The sequence below is a fragment of the Medicago sativa genome, chromosome 2, assembly GCF_051527215.1.
Source record: "Medicago sativa cultivar Bolivia chromosome 2, Bolivia_mono, whole genome shotgun sequence".
In the NCBI taxonomy this organism is placed as follows: Eukaryota; Viridiplantae; Streptophyta; class Magnoliopsida; order Fabales; family Fabaceae; genus Medicago; species Medicago sativa.
In genome coordinates, this window is record NC_140750.1 from 29,970,130 (window position 1) to 29,990,046 (window position 19,917).

At 31.0% G+C, this 19,917-nt stretch overlaps 1 protein-coding gene and 2 long non-coding RNA genes across 5 annotated transcripts; 2 read left to right on the plus strand and 1 right to left on the minus strand.

Annotated features, from left to right (window-relative positions):
• The first annotated feature begins 5,606 nt into the window (after positions 1-5,606).
• LOC146946114 (protein TIFY 10B-like) lies at positions 5,607-8,194 on the plus strand. The gene is made up of 5 exons (XM_085744312.1): positions 5,607-5,876; positions 6,461-6,590; positions 7,126-7,436; positions 7,527-7,584; positions 7,730-8,194. The coding sequence occupies exons 1-5, from the start codon at positions 5,708-5,710 to the stop codon at positions 7,812-7,814; spliced, it is 753 nt and encodes a 250-aa protein (XP_085600438.1). The 5' UTR covers positions 5,607-5,707; the 3' UTR covers positions 7,815-8,194.
• A 4,696-nt stretch (positions 8,195-12,890) lies between these two features.
• LOC146946115 (uncharacterized) lies at positions 12,891-14,477 on the plus strand. 2 transcript variants are annotated; one of them, XR_015028224.1, is made up of 5 exons: positions 12,891-13,405; positions 13,514-13,552; positions 13,800-13,861; positions 13,936-14,001; positions 14,218-14,477. It is a non-coding gene; the product is annotated as an uncharacterized LOC146946115 (long non-coding RNA). The 2 variants fall into 2 exon arrangements; XR_015028225.1 differs by lacking the exon at positions 13,936-14,001 and having other exon boundaries at positions 12,892-13,405.
• A 1,844-nt stretch (positions 14,478-16,321) lies between these two features.
• Positions 16,322-17,115, minus strand: LOC146946116 (uncharacterized). 2 transcript variants are annotated; one of them, XR_015026637.1, is made up of 3 exons: positions 16,982-17,115; positions 16,761-16,845; positions 16,322-16,666 (listed from the first exon to the last, which is right to left on the minus strand). It is a non-coding gene; the product is annotated as an uncharacterized LOC146946116 (long non-coding RNA). The 2 variants fall into 2 exon arrangements; XR_015026636.1 differs by having other exon boundaries at positions 16,761-16,866; positions 16,982-17,016.
• Positions 17,116-19,917: the final 2,802 nt, after the last annotated feature.

Consider the following 19,917-nt stretch of genomic DNA (forward strand, 5'->3'; position numbering starts at 1 on the left):
TTTTATGTTGTTGAGCCAATCACAATGCATCATTTTGGTTTTGCTACATTATATTTTTTTATTTTTTATTTACTTCAACTAATATTTTACTTATACTATTAACCTATATGTACCTCATGTTTCTTCAATCATTTCATTTGCATTTTCTCTTTCATAATGTGTTGTAACGACACCAAGATATGATAACATCGATCTCTGAGATCAATCGTGACACACACCTGTTTAGGTTTGTGTTTCATTGATCAGGCGATGATGATCTAAAGCGCACAAATGCATTTTTTTGGAACATGTGACGAATGCTAGGAATTAGAAGCATGATCAATTAAAAGTTGTAAATGTGGGTAATTATCAAGGGAAAAAATTTGTAGTGTAGGAAAAAATAATTTGTCATCAAGAGAAACAATTTATTAAATATAAATGATTTAATGAATTTTATTATTCATAAACATGTATTAAATACTCTGACATAAAAAAATACGTAGACATGAGACAATGTAAACATGTAAATATTATTACTCAATTCATTCATTCATTCTATGCTTATAATCGGATAAAATCAATTTAAAAAATGGTTAGAGCATCTCCAATATATATATTTTTTTCTTTTAAAACTTGCTTTGGGTCACATCCACTATTAAAAAATAGTCCCTCGATGTCACCTCATACTTATGGAACTTATACCATTTCCCTTTTTCTTTTACAATAAAAAAAATGCAACTCAATACCAAAAAATTATACAACTTATAACAACACACACACACATAGTATTTTTATTTTTATTCAATGATATTCTATTATATCATATTTTATTTAAGATATTTTTACAATTTCTATGCTACCTATTTTGTCATAATACTCCCTTACAAACTCTAGCCATCACCAATTTTTTTTTTCTTGATCTATCATATAGGGGTGGTTTAAGGTTTAAATATAAATATATATATATATATATATATATATATTATTTTTATTTCTATTCAATGCTATTCTATTATATTGTATTTTATTTATGATATTTTAACAATTTCTATGCTACCTATTTTGTCATAATACTCCCTTCCAAACTCTAGCTACCATCAATTTCTTTTTCTTGATCTACCGTGTAAGGGTAGTTTAAGGTTTAATTTTGACCCAAAGTCGCTCATCTAAATTGTTTTTCTTTCTCTTTTAGTTAAATAAGTTATTTCTACATATTTTTCAGTCTAATTTTTGTTTGTTTTGTCATTTTGTCATCATTAGCACGATTCTATTTGTTTTTTATTTTCCGTCTTTGTGTTGTGTGTTTTTGATTTACCGTCTTAATGTGGTGTTTACTTAATTGTGGTTGAAATATTAAATTTGATAAAATACATATCTAATACTTTGACATCTTCAACGTTGATAAACTTTTTTCGAACCTATAATATTAATAAATTTTTTTTTGAATATATCTAAAATAATTTAAATTGTGCCAAATAAATTATTTAACAACCCTTCAAAAAAATTACTTGACAAATATTCAAATGAATTTTTTTTTGACAAAATTTTTTAAATGAATACTGTTCCCAAAACAAAACAAAAAATCAAATGAATAACTCTTCAAATAAATATACATTTCAATCTCTTTATAAATTAGGAATGATCCACAAGCATCACATGGACATAATTTTTTTAATTGACTTCAATGATATTTATTGTGCCATTTTTCATAATGAAAGTAAATAATTACGAGTCTTATTAGCAAAACATATAAGGAAAAAAAAGTATTTGATCCATTTCCTATCTCATGAAAATTGTTTGTCAATGACATTAACAAGAATATTTGTGAAATTTTGGAAGGTATGTGTGAGAAATTTATGGATTTCAAATAAATGAAATATTTGTTTTTGGTAAATTAAAATATCTTTTTTTAAGGAAAATATCTTCTTCTTTTTTTTCTGCATCAAAATACATACCAAATACCAATATATATTTAACAAAAAATACCAAAATAACTCAACCATTCTTAGTTTAGACTATGACTGTAATATCTATCCTTAAAGTTTCGATTCAGCATAAAACATCTACAATTTTCTATTTTCAGATCCTACTAAAGATCAAAAGTAAAGAAATTTGAAATAATAGTGGTTGAATAAAAAAATAGCACATCAAGAAATAAAATTAAAGATATAAAAGCACACTAATCTAATTCACCCAAAAATCTTAAGACATTATGTATACGAGTCTTTTCACTTATATTTTTCTCACCATCTAATCTTGCATCCAATATAGAATATAAACTCACATTTGACACATTAACATATCTCTCTAAAGTGTGAGACTCTCCTCATTTATGATTTGCTGACATAGACAAGTAATATCTGATTGGATCACTACATGGTAAAACAAGTGGGTTGATGGTGGTTTCATGGAGTAAGGTTTATGTTCCTTTCTTACAACAAAGGAGAGAAACCAAATTTTAAATAGAAAGAAGATGAAAAAAGAATCTTAAGAAGGAAGAAATGATAAGAAAAAAGGGTGGTGTGCACTATTTGATCACCACATTAGAGTATAAACCACACAAGTGAGGTTGATATCACATATTTGCCCAAAATCTTATGGCATCATGTATATGGGTCATTTTACTTATATGTGTTCAAAATCCACTTTTCCATTCTCTATAGTACTCTAACTCACAATTGACACGTTGACATCTTTTAATCAAGTGTGTGACTCTACGTGTCCGTAATTATGTGACATAGTCAAAAAAATTAAATGGAATCACATGTGCAAAGAGGTTGGTTGGTGTGGTTTCTTGGAGGGAGATTTATGTTCCTTTCTTCCATAAGAAGAGATAAAAGAATTTAGAAGAAAAAAATAAAAGAGTATGAAAAAAGGAAATTTTACATTAGATAAGATAAAGGGAAAAATAATTATTGTGTGTTATCCGTGGGAGTAGATGGAATAGTGTAAGTTATCGGTAATTTTATGGGTTAGTTATATAAGTTGGAGATTTTTTAGTGATTATTTTACAAAAAAAAAGACTCATTTACAAAATCTTACATAATTGTAAATGTCTAATAAGCATGTATTTTTTCAACTCAACTTAACATTTATGCAATTTCTCATTGTCACATGCACTAAAGACTAAAAGTAAAGGAATTTCAAATAATAAAGGTTGAATGAAAAAATTCGTAGGAAAGAGAATGACATTCAAAAACTAAATTTTAAGATAAAAATCAAACAAATGACATCCAAAAAATAAAAAAAATAAAAACAGTTCATCATAATGTTGTGACTTCTGGTGGATCCTACATTGAATTTGATCATCACATTAGACTAACAGATATCACACTCTACATCTTCACCCTAAACCTTAAGACATTAGGTATATGATTAATATCACTTATATGTTGTTCAACAATTACTCTTGCAGTCAATGCGAAACTTTAACTTAAACTTGACACATTAACATCTATTCTTTAAGTACGAGACTCTCCGCATTTATGATCTACCATCATGAATCAATACCCCTTTCCCACAAAGTTGAATCGGGTTATGATACCACCATCAGACCTTTTAAGGGAGTCAACAATGATGTGAGTGGACTCATTGGACAAAGAGCAACCACGCAAGTGTAAGAAGTTTCGCGCTTATATATTGTTCAACTTTCATTGTTCTACTCAATGTTAGACCGTATCTGACACTTGATAAATCACAACATATACTCACCCTCAAGTATGGAGAAATTCTAGCCCGTGCTTGGCACGGGTCCACATACTAGTTTTATCCATATCTATATATTACAAGCTTGTCAAATATTGTCAATTATCTCTAATGACACGGTAGCAAATGTTTTTTAATTAAACAAAAAAAGAAAAAAAGGAATGGAGGGGGAATAATGTGAATGAAGTAAAGACGTGAAGTGAGAAAAGAAAAACGTGATTGCATTAACGACACTGATAAACGCAGTGATATATGAAAGGGAAGTTGAATACGCAAGTTGGTTTGGAGGGAACAAAAAACAAAAGCTAAAAGCAAAGGAAGCCCTATTTGCCGTGTCCGTTTCGTCTCTCTTTCTCTTTACCGACGTATTCAACACGTGGTCTAAACCAATCTTAATCAATTAGTACAATATTAACCTAATAATCGCCGCAAGATTACTTAAGTAATTCTCCTCCGTTTTAAATTAAGTGTTCATTTTAAACTTTACACGGTTATTAATTGTAATTAGTAGAATAATTAGATAATTTTTTTAAATAAAAGATGCTTATAATATTTTATTAATAATTAAATTTTCAATACAATGAGGTACATAAGAATAAATGGTGGAACTAGCTGATAATGTGGCAGCTGCAACGAGCGCGTAAACGCTGTCGTTTGTCTCCGATTAAACTCGATCTTTGAGTTTGTGAACTTCAAGTTGAAAAGACTTCTACACGCAGAAATAATGAGACCAAATTCAGAAATATTTAGGCGGGGATTGTTGAAGGCATCCACTGTAGAATTTGAATTTAATGCAAAATCGACATTATCAAATCTCATATCACTTAGCCCCTTCAAAGCATGATAGAGACCCAGAACTTTCCCTACAATAAAGTTATGCATAACCGGCAATGGAATAACCTTAGCAAGCACAAAACCCCCCTTCATCGCGGATACACATGCCCAAACCAGTGATATTCCATTCATTCGAAAAAGCGGCATCAATGTTGCACTCGAATCTACCTCGAGAAGGACGCTGCCATGAAGGAGGAAATGCACCAAAAGGACGTTGCTGCTCCAAAGTCACACACAACTGATGTGGTGGGGTGCGCATTTAAGCTGTTCAGAGCGGAGCTGCTACAGTTTGCTACTACAAAAGGAATGTTTGCCATACTCTAATTCTCCACTAGATGAATAGCCCGATCCACAACCTGTGCAACTGTTTCAGACACGCCTTACCAAAACTTTAAGTTTCTATGTTTCCACAAGCTCCACAAAAGGGCAGCAAAACGTTGGCTCTCATTGTGTGAAAGATCCTGCACCAAAGTAAATATAGAATCGGCAGCACAAACGAAATGAGTACAAACACGTTGCACTTTCTCCTAAATCCCAGCCCTAAGCCTCACCTGCAAAGCAAAAAAGCAATCAAAGAAAACACGACGAAGATTCTCGAGAGCTCCGTCCCATATAATGTTACCTTTATTATACTCAACGACTAATGTCACTATATATAAGTACCCTCCCACATTTATAAACAAATACCTACATTTTAGATATATTAAATATTTAATGAAGATCAAATTCACTAAATATTCAACGGATCTAAAAAGTAGTTATTTATTTATAAATGTGATAGGAGAGAATAAATAATATCGTATTACATAAAAAATAATGTTTTTTTTTTTTAAGTGGAGTTTGGACAAAACACAAGAAACATAGGAGACAACTGCAAAGAAAAAAAAAATAAAATAAAAAAAGAAAAAGAGGAGAAGCATCCCTTAGACCAACTTTAAATAAAATCACACACATATTCCTCGTGCTTCAATTTCCCATCCCCAAAAAAGATAAAGACATTAATTTATTCCTCCAATTAAACTTTATACTAATATTAATTAATTTCATTTCATTTTCTTATATATATATAAGCTAACATAAGATTAACCATCCAAAACAACAACACAAAGAATCATTCACACTTTCATTCTTATTACAACGCGTTTTGTTTTCTCTCTCTCTTGAGTCTTGAATATCATCATCTTCAACTATGTCTACCTCATCGGAATATTCAGAAGTTTCCGGCAACAAACCACCGGCGAAGTCACCGGAGAAAACAACTTTCTCTCAAACATGTAGTTTATTGAGTCAATATATTAAGGAAAAGGGTTGCTTCAAAGATCTTTCTCTTGGTATCACATGCAACACAGACCCTTCTGGTACACAACCTTAATTTCTCCGAATTTTTCGTTTTTTGTTTCTGGGTTTTGGTTTTTTTTTTTTTGTTCAACTTTTGAAATTTTTTTGTGGGTGTTATTTATTATTATTTTTTAAAATTTGGTATCTTAATGGTTAATTATTCCTTTCTTCTTAGTTGGTTCATAATTATTAAATTCTAGTACTTAAGAGTAACGGTTAATTTGTGTCTATAGAGTAGACTATCTATATATGTTCATTTATTTTTGTTAATTTTTTTTCCTTTTTTGTAAGGTTGAACTATATTTAAATTTTCAAATATTTGCTATTTTAAATTATTCAATTGTATGTTGTTTATTTTTATTTTGAATCCATGTTGTTTATTTTTTTTTTTTTTGAGACTTTTAAAATTCATAGATCTAATTTCTAGCTCTAATTAATAGATAATTTGTTCATAATTCTAATTGTTATTATATACTAATTAGGTTGTTAAATTTGATAAGATTGTTATCTTGTTGTATAATTTTATTTGTTTTATTAATTTTGTTAATTTTTTTTTTTGTGTAATATTGTTTGTTTTTTCTAAATTTGTTTTTTTTTTTTGTAGGGTCTTCTGAGACTTCTTCTCAATCTGCAACAACCATGAACTTGTTTCCAACCATGGAAAACAATTTGACACAAAAGAACCTTACAACTATGGATTTGCTCACTCCACAAGCTGCTTTGAACAATTCCAAGTACGTTTTCTTCAGTTTGTTCTGATTTCAATTAATTTCATTTCATACCAAATTTGTCTGGAAAAAATAAGAATTTATAAGTGATGACAAATGGCGAGAGCGAGCCCTAGCGGCTAGCGTGACGATATAGCTGTCGCCTTGCCGAAAGGGTCAATTCGTGGAAATAACTTGTAGAGGATTTAGATCCTCTCCCTAGGTGGAACTAGTTAAAAAAATAAATTTGATGGAGAGGATCCCACACCTAGATCCTCTACAGATACGGTATGGTGCTACATCTGTAAGAACGTTATATTTAGAGAGATCAAATTTCACTCGCTAAATGTAACGGTCGCTACAGCTGCAGCACCATACTGCAATTGTAGAGGATAAGTTTTGCACCGAGCCAGCCGCTTAGTAATGACTAATAGCAATTTATAAATGTTGTGCTGATTTAATAATCTTGATATAGTTCGAGATATCAAAACCATTAGTTGATTATTAATTTTTTTTTCTTCGATTAGAGACTAATATATGATGTTGTATGAATGATTTGCAGTGCTATCAAGGGACCTAAAGCTGCACAATTGACAATGTTTTATAACGGTCAAGTTATTGTATTCGATGATTTTCCTGCCGATAAAGCACATGAGCTCATGGCTTTTGCTAACAAAGGAATCTCTCAAAGTCAGAACAATTCTGTGTACACTTACACACAGAGCCAGCCTTCATTTCCTCCTAATTTGGTCAGAACTTCGGTTAACACAACCGCTCCAATCGTTCCTACTGTGAACATCATCCCTAGTACTGGCACCGGCACCGGCTCGATTAATGAACACCTTCAAGTGCCTTCCAGACCTAATCTTTGCGGTAATTTCTTGAAACCATTGACACTTAAAATTCGGATGACACGAAAAATTGGATCATATTTTTCTGATCATGAATTTCCTTTATTTGCAGATCTGCCAATTATGAGGAAAGCCTCGCTTCATCGGTTTCTGGAGAAGAGAAAGGATAGGTAGGCACTCTCGATTAAATTAAAACTTGTAAATGAACTATTTTTTGGTGTATTGTTTATTTTTTACATCTTTTCTAACTTAGCTTGTTGATCAAGTATTTTTGCTGAGATAATAATAATTTGTTTCATTGTTGTGTATTTACAGAATTGCTGCCAATGCACCATATCAAGTTAATAAGCCAGCTGAGTCCATGTCATGGCTTGTGGGTGCAAAATCAACTCAAATTTGATCTCAATTCTCAGCTATAATTTTAATGTAATTTTGAGCATTTTTGTTACAAAGAAAAGAAATGCTACTTAGTCAGATTTATTTTTGCCGGAATTTTTTAGACAAAGTTTCTGGTTATTTTTTCCTTGACTAGATAGCATTATTAATATTATCATTATTTTTCTTGTTTAATGCACATGGTTAAGATGTAATATGTTATGGGTTTTTTGTTGGCCCTTTATTTGTCATACTTTGGCTCCAATGGGCCTTATCATACATAGGTTTTTTAACTATTTTTCAGTAGCTGTTTGTGTAGTAACACCCCTCTGTATTTTTTGCCATTGGTACTGGTACCATTGAATTTTATTCATCTTATATATTTGATGCAATGTTATAAATTCAGATTGATAGTTAATTTGTTCAAAAGTTGTTAATCGTTGGATCTCTTGTTGAACCTGTTCATTGGCTTGAGACTTTGAAGTGTGTTTTTGGCTTTCTGCTCAAAGTATCAAGTTCGATTCTTTTCGGTACCAATTTGGATGGATTAGTTTAGATTCTTTCTTGAATAAAAAAAGTAATCTTTGTGACTATAAGTTTTTTTTTTTTTTTCAAAAATGAAAAAAATATTTTGAGTAGGATTTTGTTTCTAATAGAGAAATTCAAAATCGAATTATATTTTTGTACAAATCTTTTGTTAGTATTCAAGTGCTCTTGGTAATCATCTTCAAACAAACAGAATATTTTTAAAAAATTATAAACATTAATCTCTAAACTATATTTATTTATATTTTTTGGGTCTTGCTAACAAATGTCTTTAGGGCACTAGTTAAGGATTTTAAATTAGAAATAATTTGTATGTTTTATGTAGAAAATGTTATTTTTTTAAGTTTCAATGTGTTGAATGCATCAATTTCAATGCAAAATTTCTTCTTTAAGCTTCTCAACAAGTGCCCGTCTTAAGGGCACTTGTTAGCATTTCCCATAATTTTTTTATCGCAAACTATATTATTTCATTCATCAAAATATGAGAAATACAAGATGAAATATTTGTAAAAAAAAAGGAATATAATCAAAAGACGCAACAATTAACATACAATTTTGACGTCTTTGTTCAACGATGAGCAACAAAATTAGCTTGTCCTATAATTAAACTAGTTTTAAAGCTTGGAAAATGAGAAAAGAGCATTTTACAATCATGAATAATTGTGCCAATGTTTAATTTGTAGTTTTGTCCTATATGTCATTGGTCACTAGCTTGCATTCTAGTTCAATTGACACATTTGACATCCCATTTTACCAAGCCAAGTAATAGCTTCTTTAAGTCCCCGTGTTTTGGCTTCCTAAGTTTGTAGAACTATATAGATTAACAAATTAATAAATTTCCTTCATTCAAACATTTGGGGACTAAAACATATGATTTTTTTATCGAGCACAAAATATTAGAAGTTAGATATGCTATTAAAAATAAGTTTTTTTTTTATTGTATTATTACTAGATTTCACTTCAAACTTCTAAAAATACCTCTACCAAAAGTTACAAACCATTCGGTGATGTTTAACCGTTCTAAAAGTCATAATTTGCTATTTGAGCTATTTGAAACAGCGATTTGTTACATTGGTGACCCATTTAACCACTCTAAAAAGTCGTAGTTATTTGAACTAACACGGTTTGCACAAAAACGGGGATACTTTTTAGACCGGATTCTCGATTATTTGACTTAAAGAGTAGCAAGCGGTTTTTAACTACCGCTCACAGACAAACAATAATTAACTACCGGTTGGGGTACTTTTGAAAGTTTGAGGTGCTTGTGAGCAATTTCCTTTAACTATAGCAATCTGATGATGGAAATGTTTGACATTTGCTCTTTTGGTGAGATAGATTGATCCAAAGCTTACTCAACTTAAAGATTCATTTTATTCGAATAGCGAAAATACTACTCCGTGTCTTTTAAAATCAAATACTAGAGTGCAAAAAGATCACATGATGGAAGAGATGACAACCCAAATATGTTGGTACCTCAAAACTATCATCTATCACTTGCAGCATTCAAAAAATTTATTATACAAAATAGGAAAAAAGAATAAAATTTGGGGTGACTAGGTAAAAATTCAAGACAACCCACAAAGTCTACACAAGCATTTACCTCATAAAAAACATTACCAGAAAAACACATTGAGATAAAACTTTGATAAAGGGAAACAAAGTGCTGAGAATGAAAAGGAAAAGATAAATGATTCTAAACATCAAATCAACATAATCTATACATAGACAAGCCTAACCTATTTCGATTAAAATCCTCCCTAATATAATTGAGAATGTTATCTCACCATGTAAAGTTGGGGATAGAAGTACATAGGCAAGCCTAACCTATTGTCAGCACAAAAATTATCTTCTCTAAACCTTGAAATACATTTGGTTAAGTAAATGTGAACAATTTGACCACATATTGTGAAGATCTAAATGAATATTACTAGGTTTCTTAAAATCTAAGTTAACCGACTATCAATGTCAGCCCTACGATTTTTGGTGCCCAGAACGAAAGAGTAAAGTTGTGTCCCTTCATTTATTCGAATGTCTTTCTACAATTTTTTGTTGCAGAAGATAAATTCATAATCAAGGTTTTCTAAAAATATATTTTTAATATAATTAAACAAAGAGAGTTAAAAAAATATATCTATGTAGTACTCACTACTAAATAAAATTAATATTAATTTTGATGCTCCTAAAAAAATGATGCTTTGGGTTGCTGTCCCTCCCACCCACCCACAAGACCACCCTTGCTAACTATGAATCAGTTTCTAACCAAATATGAGTCTAGTCCTTCTTAGAACGAGTTCAATAACTTGTTATTGAACTCAACGTTAAGAGTAGATGAGTTTTCAATGATGAAAGCAAAACAGCCTAAGAAGTTGGCATGATGATCCCTAGAAAAATTCTTCAGAATCATTAAATCAGACATGGTTAAAGTAATAGATATGTGGTGAAATTGCATTCAATGAGACATTGGAAAATGATAATATTGATGATAGCTTTCCAAAATTACAAGCTCTATCAGGTTATTCAAAATACCACATTTGGAAACAATTCTCCAACAACCATCACAAAGATTCCACTCATATCTTTTATTTACAAGTTAATATTTCTTTATTCAATTAAATAATTATTATTTTTTAATTATCTATACTTTAATATCAAGTTTTGGTATAACATTTTTCTTCCGATTTTTGGCTCGTTTGGATTGAAATTATTTTGAGCTTATGAAAATTAGTTTATGCAAATAAATAAGCTTTTATATTAATTCATTAGTTCTCACTAACAAATAGTGTATCTTCATAAGTTGTTTTTCATAAACTATCTTAACAAACTTATGAATAATAATAAATAAAAGCTTAATTTTTTGCATAAGTTGTTTTACATAAGCTCAATCCAAATGGGGCCTTAATCACCTTTTGATTACACTTTTTTTTTCACCATTCTATTCATCTATACCAATCAAATAACTTAATTTTTTAAATAATCGCATAAAATCTTACGATTTCTATTATTTTTAATGTCTATATAAAGGCATCACAAATCAATAACATACACGCATTCTTAGATATAAGAATACTTCCAGAACAAACAATACTTTGAGGCAATTCTTGTTAAGAGTATAACAATACATAGTCTTTGTGTGAAACTATGATTACGATTTTACGCAAAACTAAATCAAATGAAAAAAGATAGTATTTGAATGGGATATATTATTATTAATCAGTAAACACCAACACTAGAGAACCAAATTTTACAAATTTGTGAAAATGGATAGAGCACATTAGTGCAGTGGCTAGAACATATGCTTCACAATGACTTATTTAGTCCACAAGCCTTCTAAAGAGCTAAATGTGAAAACACTTATTTATCTATTCTCTATAAATAATTGTAAATTTTACAAATCACCACATAGAAATGCATTAATTTTTTATGATCATTCTAGGCTCTCTATGCTAACAAGATAGACTCGAAGCAATCTAGACTATTTAAAAAAAAAAAAATTGCTGAAAAAAATACATAACTTATCGGAGAGGTAAAAATATCAGTCACATAAAAAAGGAGTTTGAATTATGTCCCTTTTGAAATTATGACTGATTCTCAACTTTGTGACGAAATTCATATTTGTTAATCTCAAGTATGTATCGGAATGAATTTGATTGTAAAGAATGAATGTATGTGTTTGCTTTTGAATTATCAAATAAGGAGATAAAGGATCGAGAAAATGACACAGTAGAGTTATCCTAGTTCACCTAACGTGAGATTTTTCAATATGGTGCTTTGAAATACCCTCTCAACTTCTGCATTCTTTTCTCTTTTTTTTTTAGTCTACTTGACCATACAAGTTTTGGACAACCTTTTTAGACTCTTGCAACCACACAATCCATCTTTAAAGCCCTAAAGCTAACAACTAATTACAACATTTGTTTGTGATCTTGATCCAACAATGATCAATTTTTTCTTCTGCAATATGATATTTTTGTGTTCCGATCTTCTTTTAATCTGATTTATGACTTTTTTTCCACAAAAATAGTTGTTGAGATGGTGAAAGATATGTCTTTATTTGAATGATGATCCTATTATAGAGAATGACTCGATCAACAAGCAAGAAACTAGTTGTTTGAATTAACTATTCGTTATTACGTCCTTTCGTGCTTTGACTTGGTGACCAAGTTTCTCTAAAAACTAGTCGTTATGTTCGTTTGTTGCTTCTCATTTTCTGATCCATAAATGTGAACTTCTATCACACCTTTGAGTACACTTCTATCATCATTCTTTTTGGTACTTTCTAGATTTCCCATTTTGAAGTCCACTATGATCTCTATTCTGATCTTCATAATCTCAATCTCATGTGCTTCTGACTTACCATTTTGATCTACCTAATATTACAAATTGAATTTCAATTCTAATCTTAAAATTTGATCTTTGACTTCCTTGATGAGGTTTATTCTGAACTATGAACTAACTCCTTTGAGTAGCATACATCTTAATAATATACAAGCATGGAGACACAAATAGGAAAATTTTCAAACTCAATCCAATGTGGCGAGCTCTCAACCCCCCGAATGTCACATCATCATTAAAAAATAATTTTGGATTTGCCATTTTAAGTATTCACACAATACAAACAATATAATATTATTGTCACACATTTTCCCTCTTCAATTCAAAATTCAAATTTAAAAAATTTTCAAATCATTCTTTCCCTCCTACTTTTTCTCTTATCCCAACAAACATCACTTTCTATATCATTTCTCTCTCATTCACTCTAAACTTCTTTCCTTTTTTTTTCCTCACTTTCTATCTCACACACAAACATAACATAACTCTCTCTTTCTTCCTCATTCACGTTTCTCTCCCCCTCCCTCCATCAAACCCTTTTTCCTCTACCTTCTTTCTTCATTTCCGATCAACTCCGTCCGCCTCACACAAAAATAAAACCACCATAATCTTCCTCTCCACATCCTCTTTAAAACTCACTCATTCATTTATATATCTATCAACTTTACTTAATCGAAGAAACTTTACCGGCGACCACCACACCGGAATTCGTTTCCGCCGTTCCGGAATTACGATCAGAAGGTAAAATTTTAATTTCAAAACCCTAATCCAGATTTATCTAATCCAAATTTCTCTTCTTTTTCGCATTTAGTCTCTGATGTTTTATGAGTTCATTCATTTTTCGTGCAGGTTCTTTCAAGAACAAATCGAGGAAGCAGATTAACCAAGGTGATATTTGAATTTCAAACCTCTAACCCATTTTTTTCTCAGATCCGAAAATAGCCATTTTGGGATGAAATTTGTTTTCATTTATTGTTATTTAAGTATCATTCATCCCTCAAATCATTTATATTGTTTGTTTTTTGGAGAGTTTAAAATTTGGATATGTTGTTTTCATTTAGACCTCCAATATATTGTTTTTGTTCAATTAGATTTTTTTGTTGTTAACATCGTTTTTTTTCCCTCTCCAAATCAGGTGGCCTTTGAGGTGAGCATATGATGAGTTAACAGAGATTCTTATAAAAAAATACAACTCTGGTATAATTTTTATCTTATTAGTAACTTATTGGACATTTGCACATAGATCTTATTAATTTTATGGCACCTAACAGTTATACAACATAAGAGAATTCATGGATTCACCAACTCAAGCTCTTACACATTTTGTACAGCATGAGGTATAAATGTTATATTAAGTTGTTGAATTTGAATATTTGTTTCTTTAATAACATTATAAGAATTGTTATTTAATTATTTAATAAAAGATTGTAAAAATGTTATTGTCATTAAAACTTCAATGATTTCTAAACATAAAGACATGCAATTTTGACTAACTAAATATAAGAATGATATGTTTTATTCAATTTTTAATCTCTGATTTTGTTTGTTGATAGGTTTTATGCATCAAATGAGAGTTCAGATAAATGATATTGGAGAGGCAATCAAAGATCTAGCTGCAATGGAGAAACTACCACCACTCCTATGGATGATCCTGTTAAGGAGGCTAAAAGGATAGTGGAAAACTAAAAGAAGCAGCATCAGAGTAAGTTATTTCGAGAAAGGAAAACTTTCAAAGAATTGTCATCATATATATGCATGCATATATATTGTTTTACTCAATCTTAATTAATGTGTGCTCAATAACGGTGTTAAAGAAAAGCGCACACGACCTTTAATTTTGATGGGTCAGTCTCATGTACATTGATTAAAAATCTATATAAATAAGTATCAAAGCAAACAATTTAGATAAGTACTCTTCAATCAGAACATGTCTCCACTCAAACATATATTATAACCATTATTTAAATAGATTATCTTTAATTAGAATGACTAGTTAGTTCCATTCTAATAACAATAATCAGGTTTAGAAGTAGTAGTGGTTGTTGATGCTCATGATATAAAATGAATGTTAAAATTCCTAGGTCCGGTCCTGCGATGATGGGTCAACTGCATTATGCCGCTAAAGGTCGAGTTACATAAATCGAACTACATAATAATCTATCATATGTTATATTTTTACTTGTTACAACATATTCCCTCCGTCACAATTTTTAAGTCATTTTGAAGAATAAAAATTGCCTCAAATTATAAATTTTTTTAAAATACTAAAGATACATTCAACTTTATTTTTCCTATTATCCCTATTATACCCTTAATTATTATATATTTTTTTCAATTATGTAATTTATCTTTCTCATTTTTTATGTCATAGAACGAAGAAAGTAATTTACAAGTCTTCTCTTACAAAGACTTGGGCAACATAGGTGATTTAAACAAAAAAAATAAAAAATTGAGGTTGTTTAGGTGATTTGATTTTTGAAAGGTTTAGAGGCAATGGAAGTTAAATGTTAAAAACATTTAACTTCCAATATCCCGAAACCTTGTCGAAATCAATTACCAAAAATTATCACTAAGGAACCGTTACCTCATCGAAATATTGAATCCGAACGGTTTGTTTTATGAATGTAAGTATACGAGGGTCTTTGTTATAGGTAAATCTTTCTCTGGATTGTTTCAAAACTTTCGATGTGGGACTGTTTCAAATCTGGATTGTTATAGCCTTATAGGTTACTTGTTCCTCCTAGTACTCAGTTTTTGCATTTCTTCATGTGACTAACTCACAACCTATTACGAATCAATCATTGACTAAGCTTTTGGAAAGAAATCATTGATCATTCATTGGCTAAAAACTTCTTTTCATATGCTTTTTTGTTACTATTATTCAAGAGGTTTCTACTTTTTCATTATCAATTCTCTATTCTTAGCATTATTATCACAAAGGTGGTTCCTTGATGATTTAACATGTGATTTGGACGAAATTGCTCACTTTAATATAGCACTATTTAATTCATTATTGCACTATTTAACAAGTAATAGCACCTATAGTAATGCCTTTCAATTAAATTATTAGTTGTAAAAATTATGTTTTAGTGTAAGTAAAACCTTTATTTGGGATTCATGTAAAGTGGGTATAGTTTTATTTGTTGTCCTTGATCCGTAAGCATTAGTGTAAGTAATATGTTATTTTAGCTCCTTGGAACTTCATATTATTTATATATATAGAAGAAATAATGTGGTGGAGGAGAAAGCATTAAGAGAGTGAGTATATACTTCTTGAAAACGGCTATTGATACCAAATTAATCAGTCACACTGTCCCTAATTTACACATGTCTTGTACTAGCATTTCCACCCGTGCAACGCACGGGCTAGAAAAGATTTATTGTGGCTTAAATCAAATACTTACAGCCTCCCATGCTTTTTGAGGAATATGAAATTTTAGACTTAATTAAATAGAAACTTAAATGAAACACATGTAACTCGATGTTTTAAAGGAATATGAAACTTTGGACATTTAATAGAAATTTAAATCAAATACTTTATAGCATCCTGTGATGCATAAATTGATAAGTAAAAAGTGGCAAAATATTTAGTTAGTTAACCTTATACAATAAGGTAAGATATGACGGTAGACTCATGTTAGTAGAGGAATTAGAAAGTTGTAGAAGTAAAGAATTAATTAACTAATAGAGACCATCTATTATTCATATATTATTTATCATTGATGAAAGAAAGCCATATAATTTCCCTAACTTCCAGTTTCCTCCCTCAGTCATCTAAAACCAAATTGCATGATTTTAAAGGAGTACTCGGCCTATGCTGTATATAACGATGGATAAAAACAAATAGAATTTCTCATGCTACCCAAGACTTGTGGCTAAAGATGGTAGCCTTGATGTCTCCTTTGAGTGTTACAGAGAAATTCCTCTAAAGGAGAAACAGTTGGTTGAGCAGGGATTTGAGTAAGTGCATATGGTGATGGAGTTTCAATGTTGTCAACCATCCTAAAAGAAATATATTACAATATTAAAACTAATGATAACTTAATTAGCAGATAAATTTGTGAATTTAAACAATCCAAGTATAACGAAAAACTACCTATTCATATGGGCAGTAGCTTCTGCACAAATTGGATTGAAAACCACCCTCGTACAACTGATGCAGTTTTGGATGTGTATATTGTCTACAAAATTCATATCTATGACTTAAGATATACAATTAAAAATTAGCCACAAATCATATTCTATTTGTTATAATTTTTGTATAAATTCAAAACTGATTCAATGCACTTTACATAGCTTTGAGAGGATGAAAAATACCTTGGAAGGTTTTCACCTTCACCAACTGAATAGCCTGTTTTATCTTGGTTTTCGGGTGTCAAACATTGATTACGTTTGAACCTTTTAAACCGGTGATATCTTATTTTTTCTTGGGAAGGGAAAAAATAAGCAAAACCCTTGAGAATCGAGGTCCGGGAGTTGTTTTCGCTACGGGAAGGTGTTAGGCACCCATAACGACTATAGTATCCTATAGGAACCGTCTTTAATTTCTACGCGCGCGCTTTATTTTTAAATGCTATTTGAAAATGTTTATTTAAATCTAAAGGTATTCTAAGTGAATAATTGGAGGGAGAAGAATGTTTTTTGGATTTTTATTTTAGTTGAATTGAAGGAATTTTGATTCCTTGCCTACGTACCCGTTTAAGGGATCAAATCCATCGTAGTTCTCTTCCAAAAATGTTTTTGTTTTTGTTGGTTGATTTTAAGTTTGAAAATGGAATTTGAAGAATAAGAGAGAGGCCTTAAAGGCATGAGATTAGGAAATTGTGAGGTGGAATTAGTTATTTGCAAAATGTGGTCCAAGTTTGATTATTTTTCATTGAAGTTTGATTAAGGAAATAAAAGGAAAATTCAATGGGATTTTGATCCCAAGGTTTATTTTGAAAATGGTTTGAGTGAAGTTTATTCATATTTTTTTTGGAAAATGATTTTTCTAAGTATAGATCCTAGACATTCATCTAAGCATACAATCCTAAACATACATCTAAACATGCATATTCTAGCTATATACCTAAAGTGGTGTGTGTGCATGTGTCGGTGCTTGTGTCGGTGTACATCATTAGAGTCCATTGTCCTTTACATCATTGGCCTAGATACATTCTATGGTCTTGCAAGAAATTTAAAGGCATAAAATAAAATGTTACAAAATTCCTAAGTGTTACATTCTAGTTTTTTACATGAATTTTAAAGTGCAAGAAATAAAAGGATGAGAATGTGGGATGGAGGATGAAATGCTCATGGTGTATGAAACATGAAATGAAATGGTTAGTAGCATAAGATGCAATAGGATAAAGAAATAAGGCAAGAAAATATTAGACAAAAGTGGTAAGATCAATAAGAATAAAGTGTTAAAATATACCAAAAGTTCACCATAACCCCTCAATATGTTCATGACTTATAATTCTCTCCTCATGGTATTTTCAAGAGGCTTTATTGCAGCCACAATGTAGTGATTATAGGCACATGTTCAAACCAAGGGTTATGCCATACTTTTAAGCCTATTTTACACTTTATCTTTGCATAGACATATTCACATAACTTGTAAAATAAGAAACTAATCACACATGCTCAAATGCAGCAAGGAACACTCACAATCAGTAACCTAACTTTCACAAAATCACATGGTATGGGTCACAAACACTTATCAAGAAATTGGAACTAGAGTCAAGCACATTTCACAAAATTTTAATACCAAACACCACAAAATTGCAAGAAAACTACCACATTATTTTTGCCAATTTTTAATATGTAGAAATTATTACAGAAAACTACAAAGCTATCAAGAAGCCTATGTGAAAAAAAATTTTTAGGAATTTTTAAAGGACTTTTAGACTTAAAATGTGCAAGAAAATCACTAATTCTAACAAGAATAATAAAAAAGCTACATATATTTTCCTCAGGCCTTAGCACAAAAAAGATATTACAAAAATGTTAAGAAACATATCAAGAACACGTAGAAAATTTTGGGGAATTTTTACAAGATTTTTAAGCAAGCCAGGGGGTGCAAGTATCACAAAGCAGTGTTAGAAATAGCAAGAAAAATGCAAAAACGAAAAAAGCAGGCCAAAAGCCCAGGCCCTAAACAAAAAAAGGAAACTGGACGGGTCAATCCATGGGTCAAACCGGTTCAGTGGCCTATATAAGGTCATGAACCGGTTTTTTCCTCATTTCTACTCCCTCTTTCTCTCTCTAACATTGCAAAGCTCTCTTCTCTCTCTCTAAAACCTCTGCAACCTAACCCTGGCCGGAAACTGGGAAGGACGGCGGAGGAACGGCGGAGGAAGATGAACATTCATCTTCTCCGACGATCTGAAAGAAATTTTTACATGAAAACGTCCGTCTTCCTTCCCTCTTTACGAATCCAAGGTTATTTTGGTGGAAACATGGAGAAAACGAAGTAGATCGGACTTTTATCCTTTGTTTTTTAGGGTTTCGAACTTTTTTCTCAAAATTCTTGGAATTAAACCCTGATCTAACTCGTTTCCTTCGCTGATTACGAATCTGAACTTTGTTTCGTGAAACAAACGGTGAATCCCTGAGATTTTGTGCCCTAGGGTTTCGTTTCAAAACTTTTTGGAATCTTTTCGAAATCCTCTTTGATTCACCGTTTATTTTCGCAATTAAACCTTCGATGATGATTATATGAAGAAACGAGGAGGTTTTATGGACTTACTTGAACTTGATTGGAGATTTGAACTGGATTCTTCGGAGAAACTTGGACTCTGAATCTTCTTTTGATGTTTTGTGGTAAGTTTTACTCCGAAACTGAAAATAAATCAGTTCTTCCTCTTCTTCCTCTTCGCTGGTTCAGATTCCCTTTGATTCTTCTTCTTCTCTTCCCAATCTCTCTGTGATCGCGTGGTTCGTCACTTCGGTGGCGGATTCATGCTTGAATTGCAGAGATTCAAAGTTCAATGATGATGATTCTCGTAAGAGTCACTGAGAACTCTTCGAAACAAACACTTCAATTCCAATTGTTTTTGCTGTCGAATCCTGGATTTTGGTTTTCTGTGATGAAACTCTATGAATTTGTGATGAATTGGTTCGAATTTTGTGAAAAATTGTTGTGATTTGGTGTTTGTTACGGTGGTTCAATTCAGTTACGGTGGTGACTGTGGTGGCCGTAATAGTTTGTTACGACGGAGAGAGTTGGAAGAGAGAGAGAGAGAAAGGTGATTACGTTGTTGATGATGTGT

Coding starts and splice junctions, on each gene's coding strand:
- LOC146946114 (XM_085744312.1), top strand. CDS start 5,708: ATGTCTACCTCATCGGAATATTCAGAAGTTTCCGGCAACAAACCACCG. Junction 7,437..7,526: donor TTCCAGACCTAATCTTTGCG/GTAATTTCTTGA, acceptor CTTTATTTGCAG/ATCTGCCAATTATGAGGAAA. Junction 7,585..7,729: donor CTGGAGAAGAGAAAGGATAG/GTAGGCACTCTC, acceptor GTGTATTTACAG/AATTGCTGCCAATGCACCAT.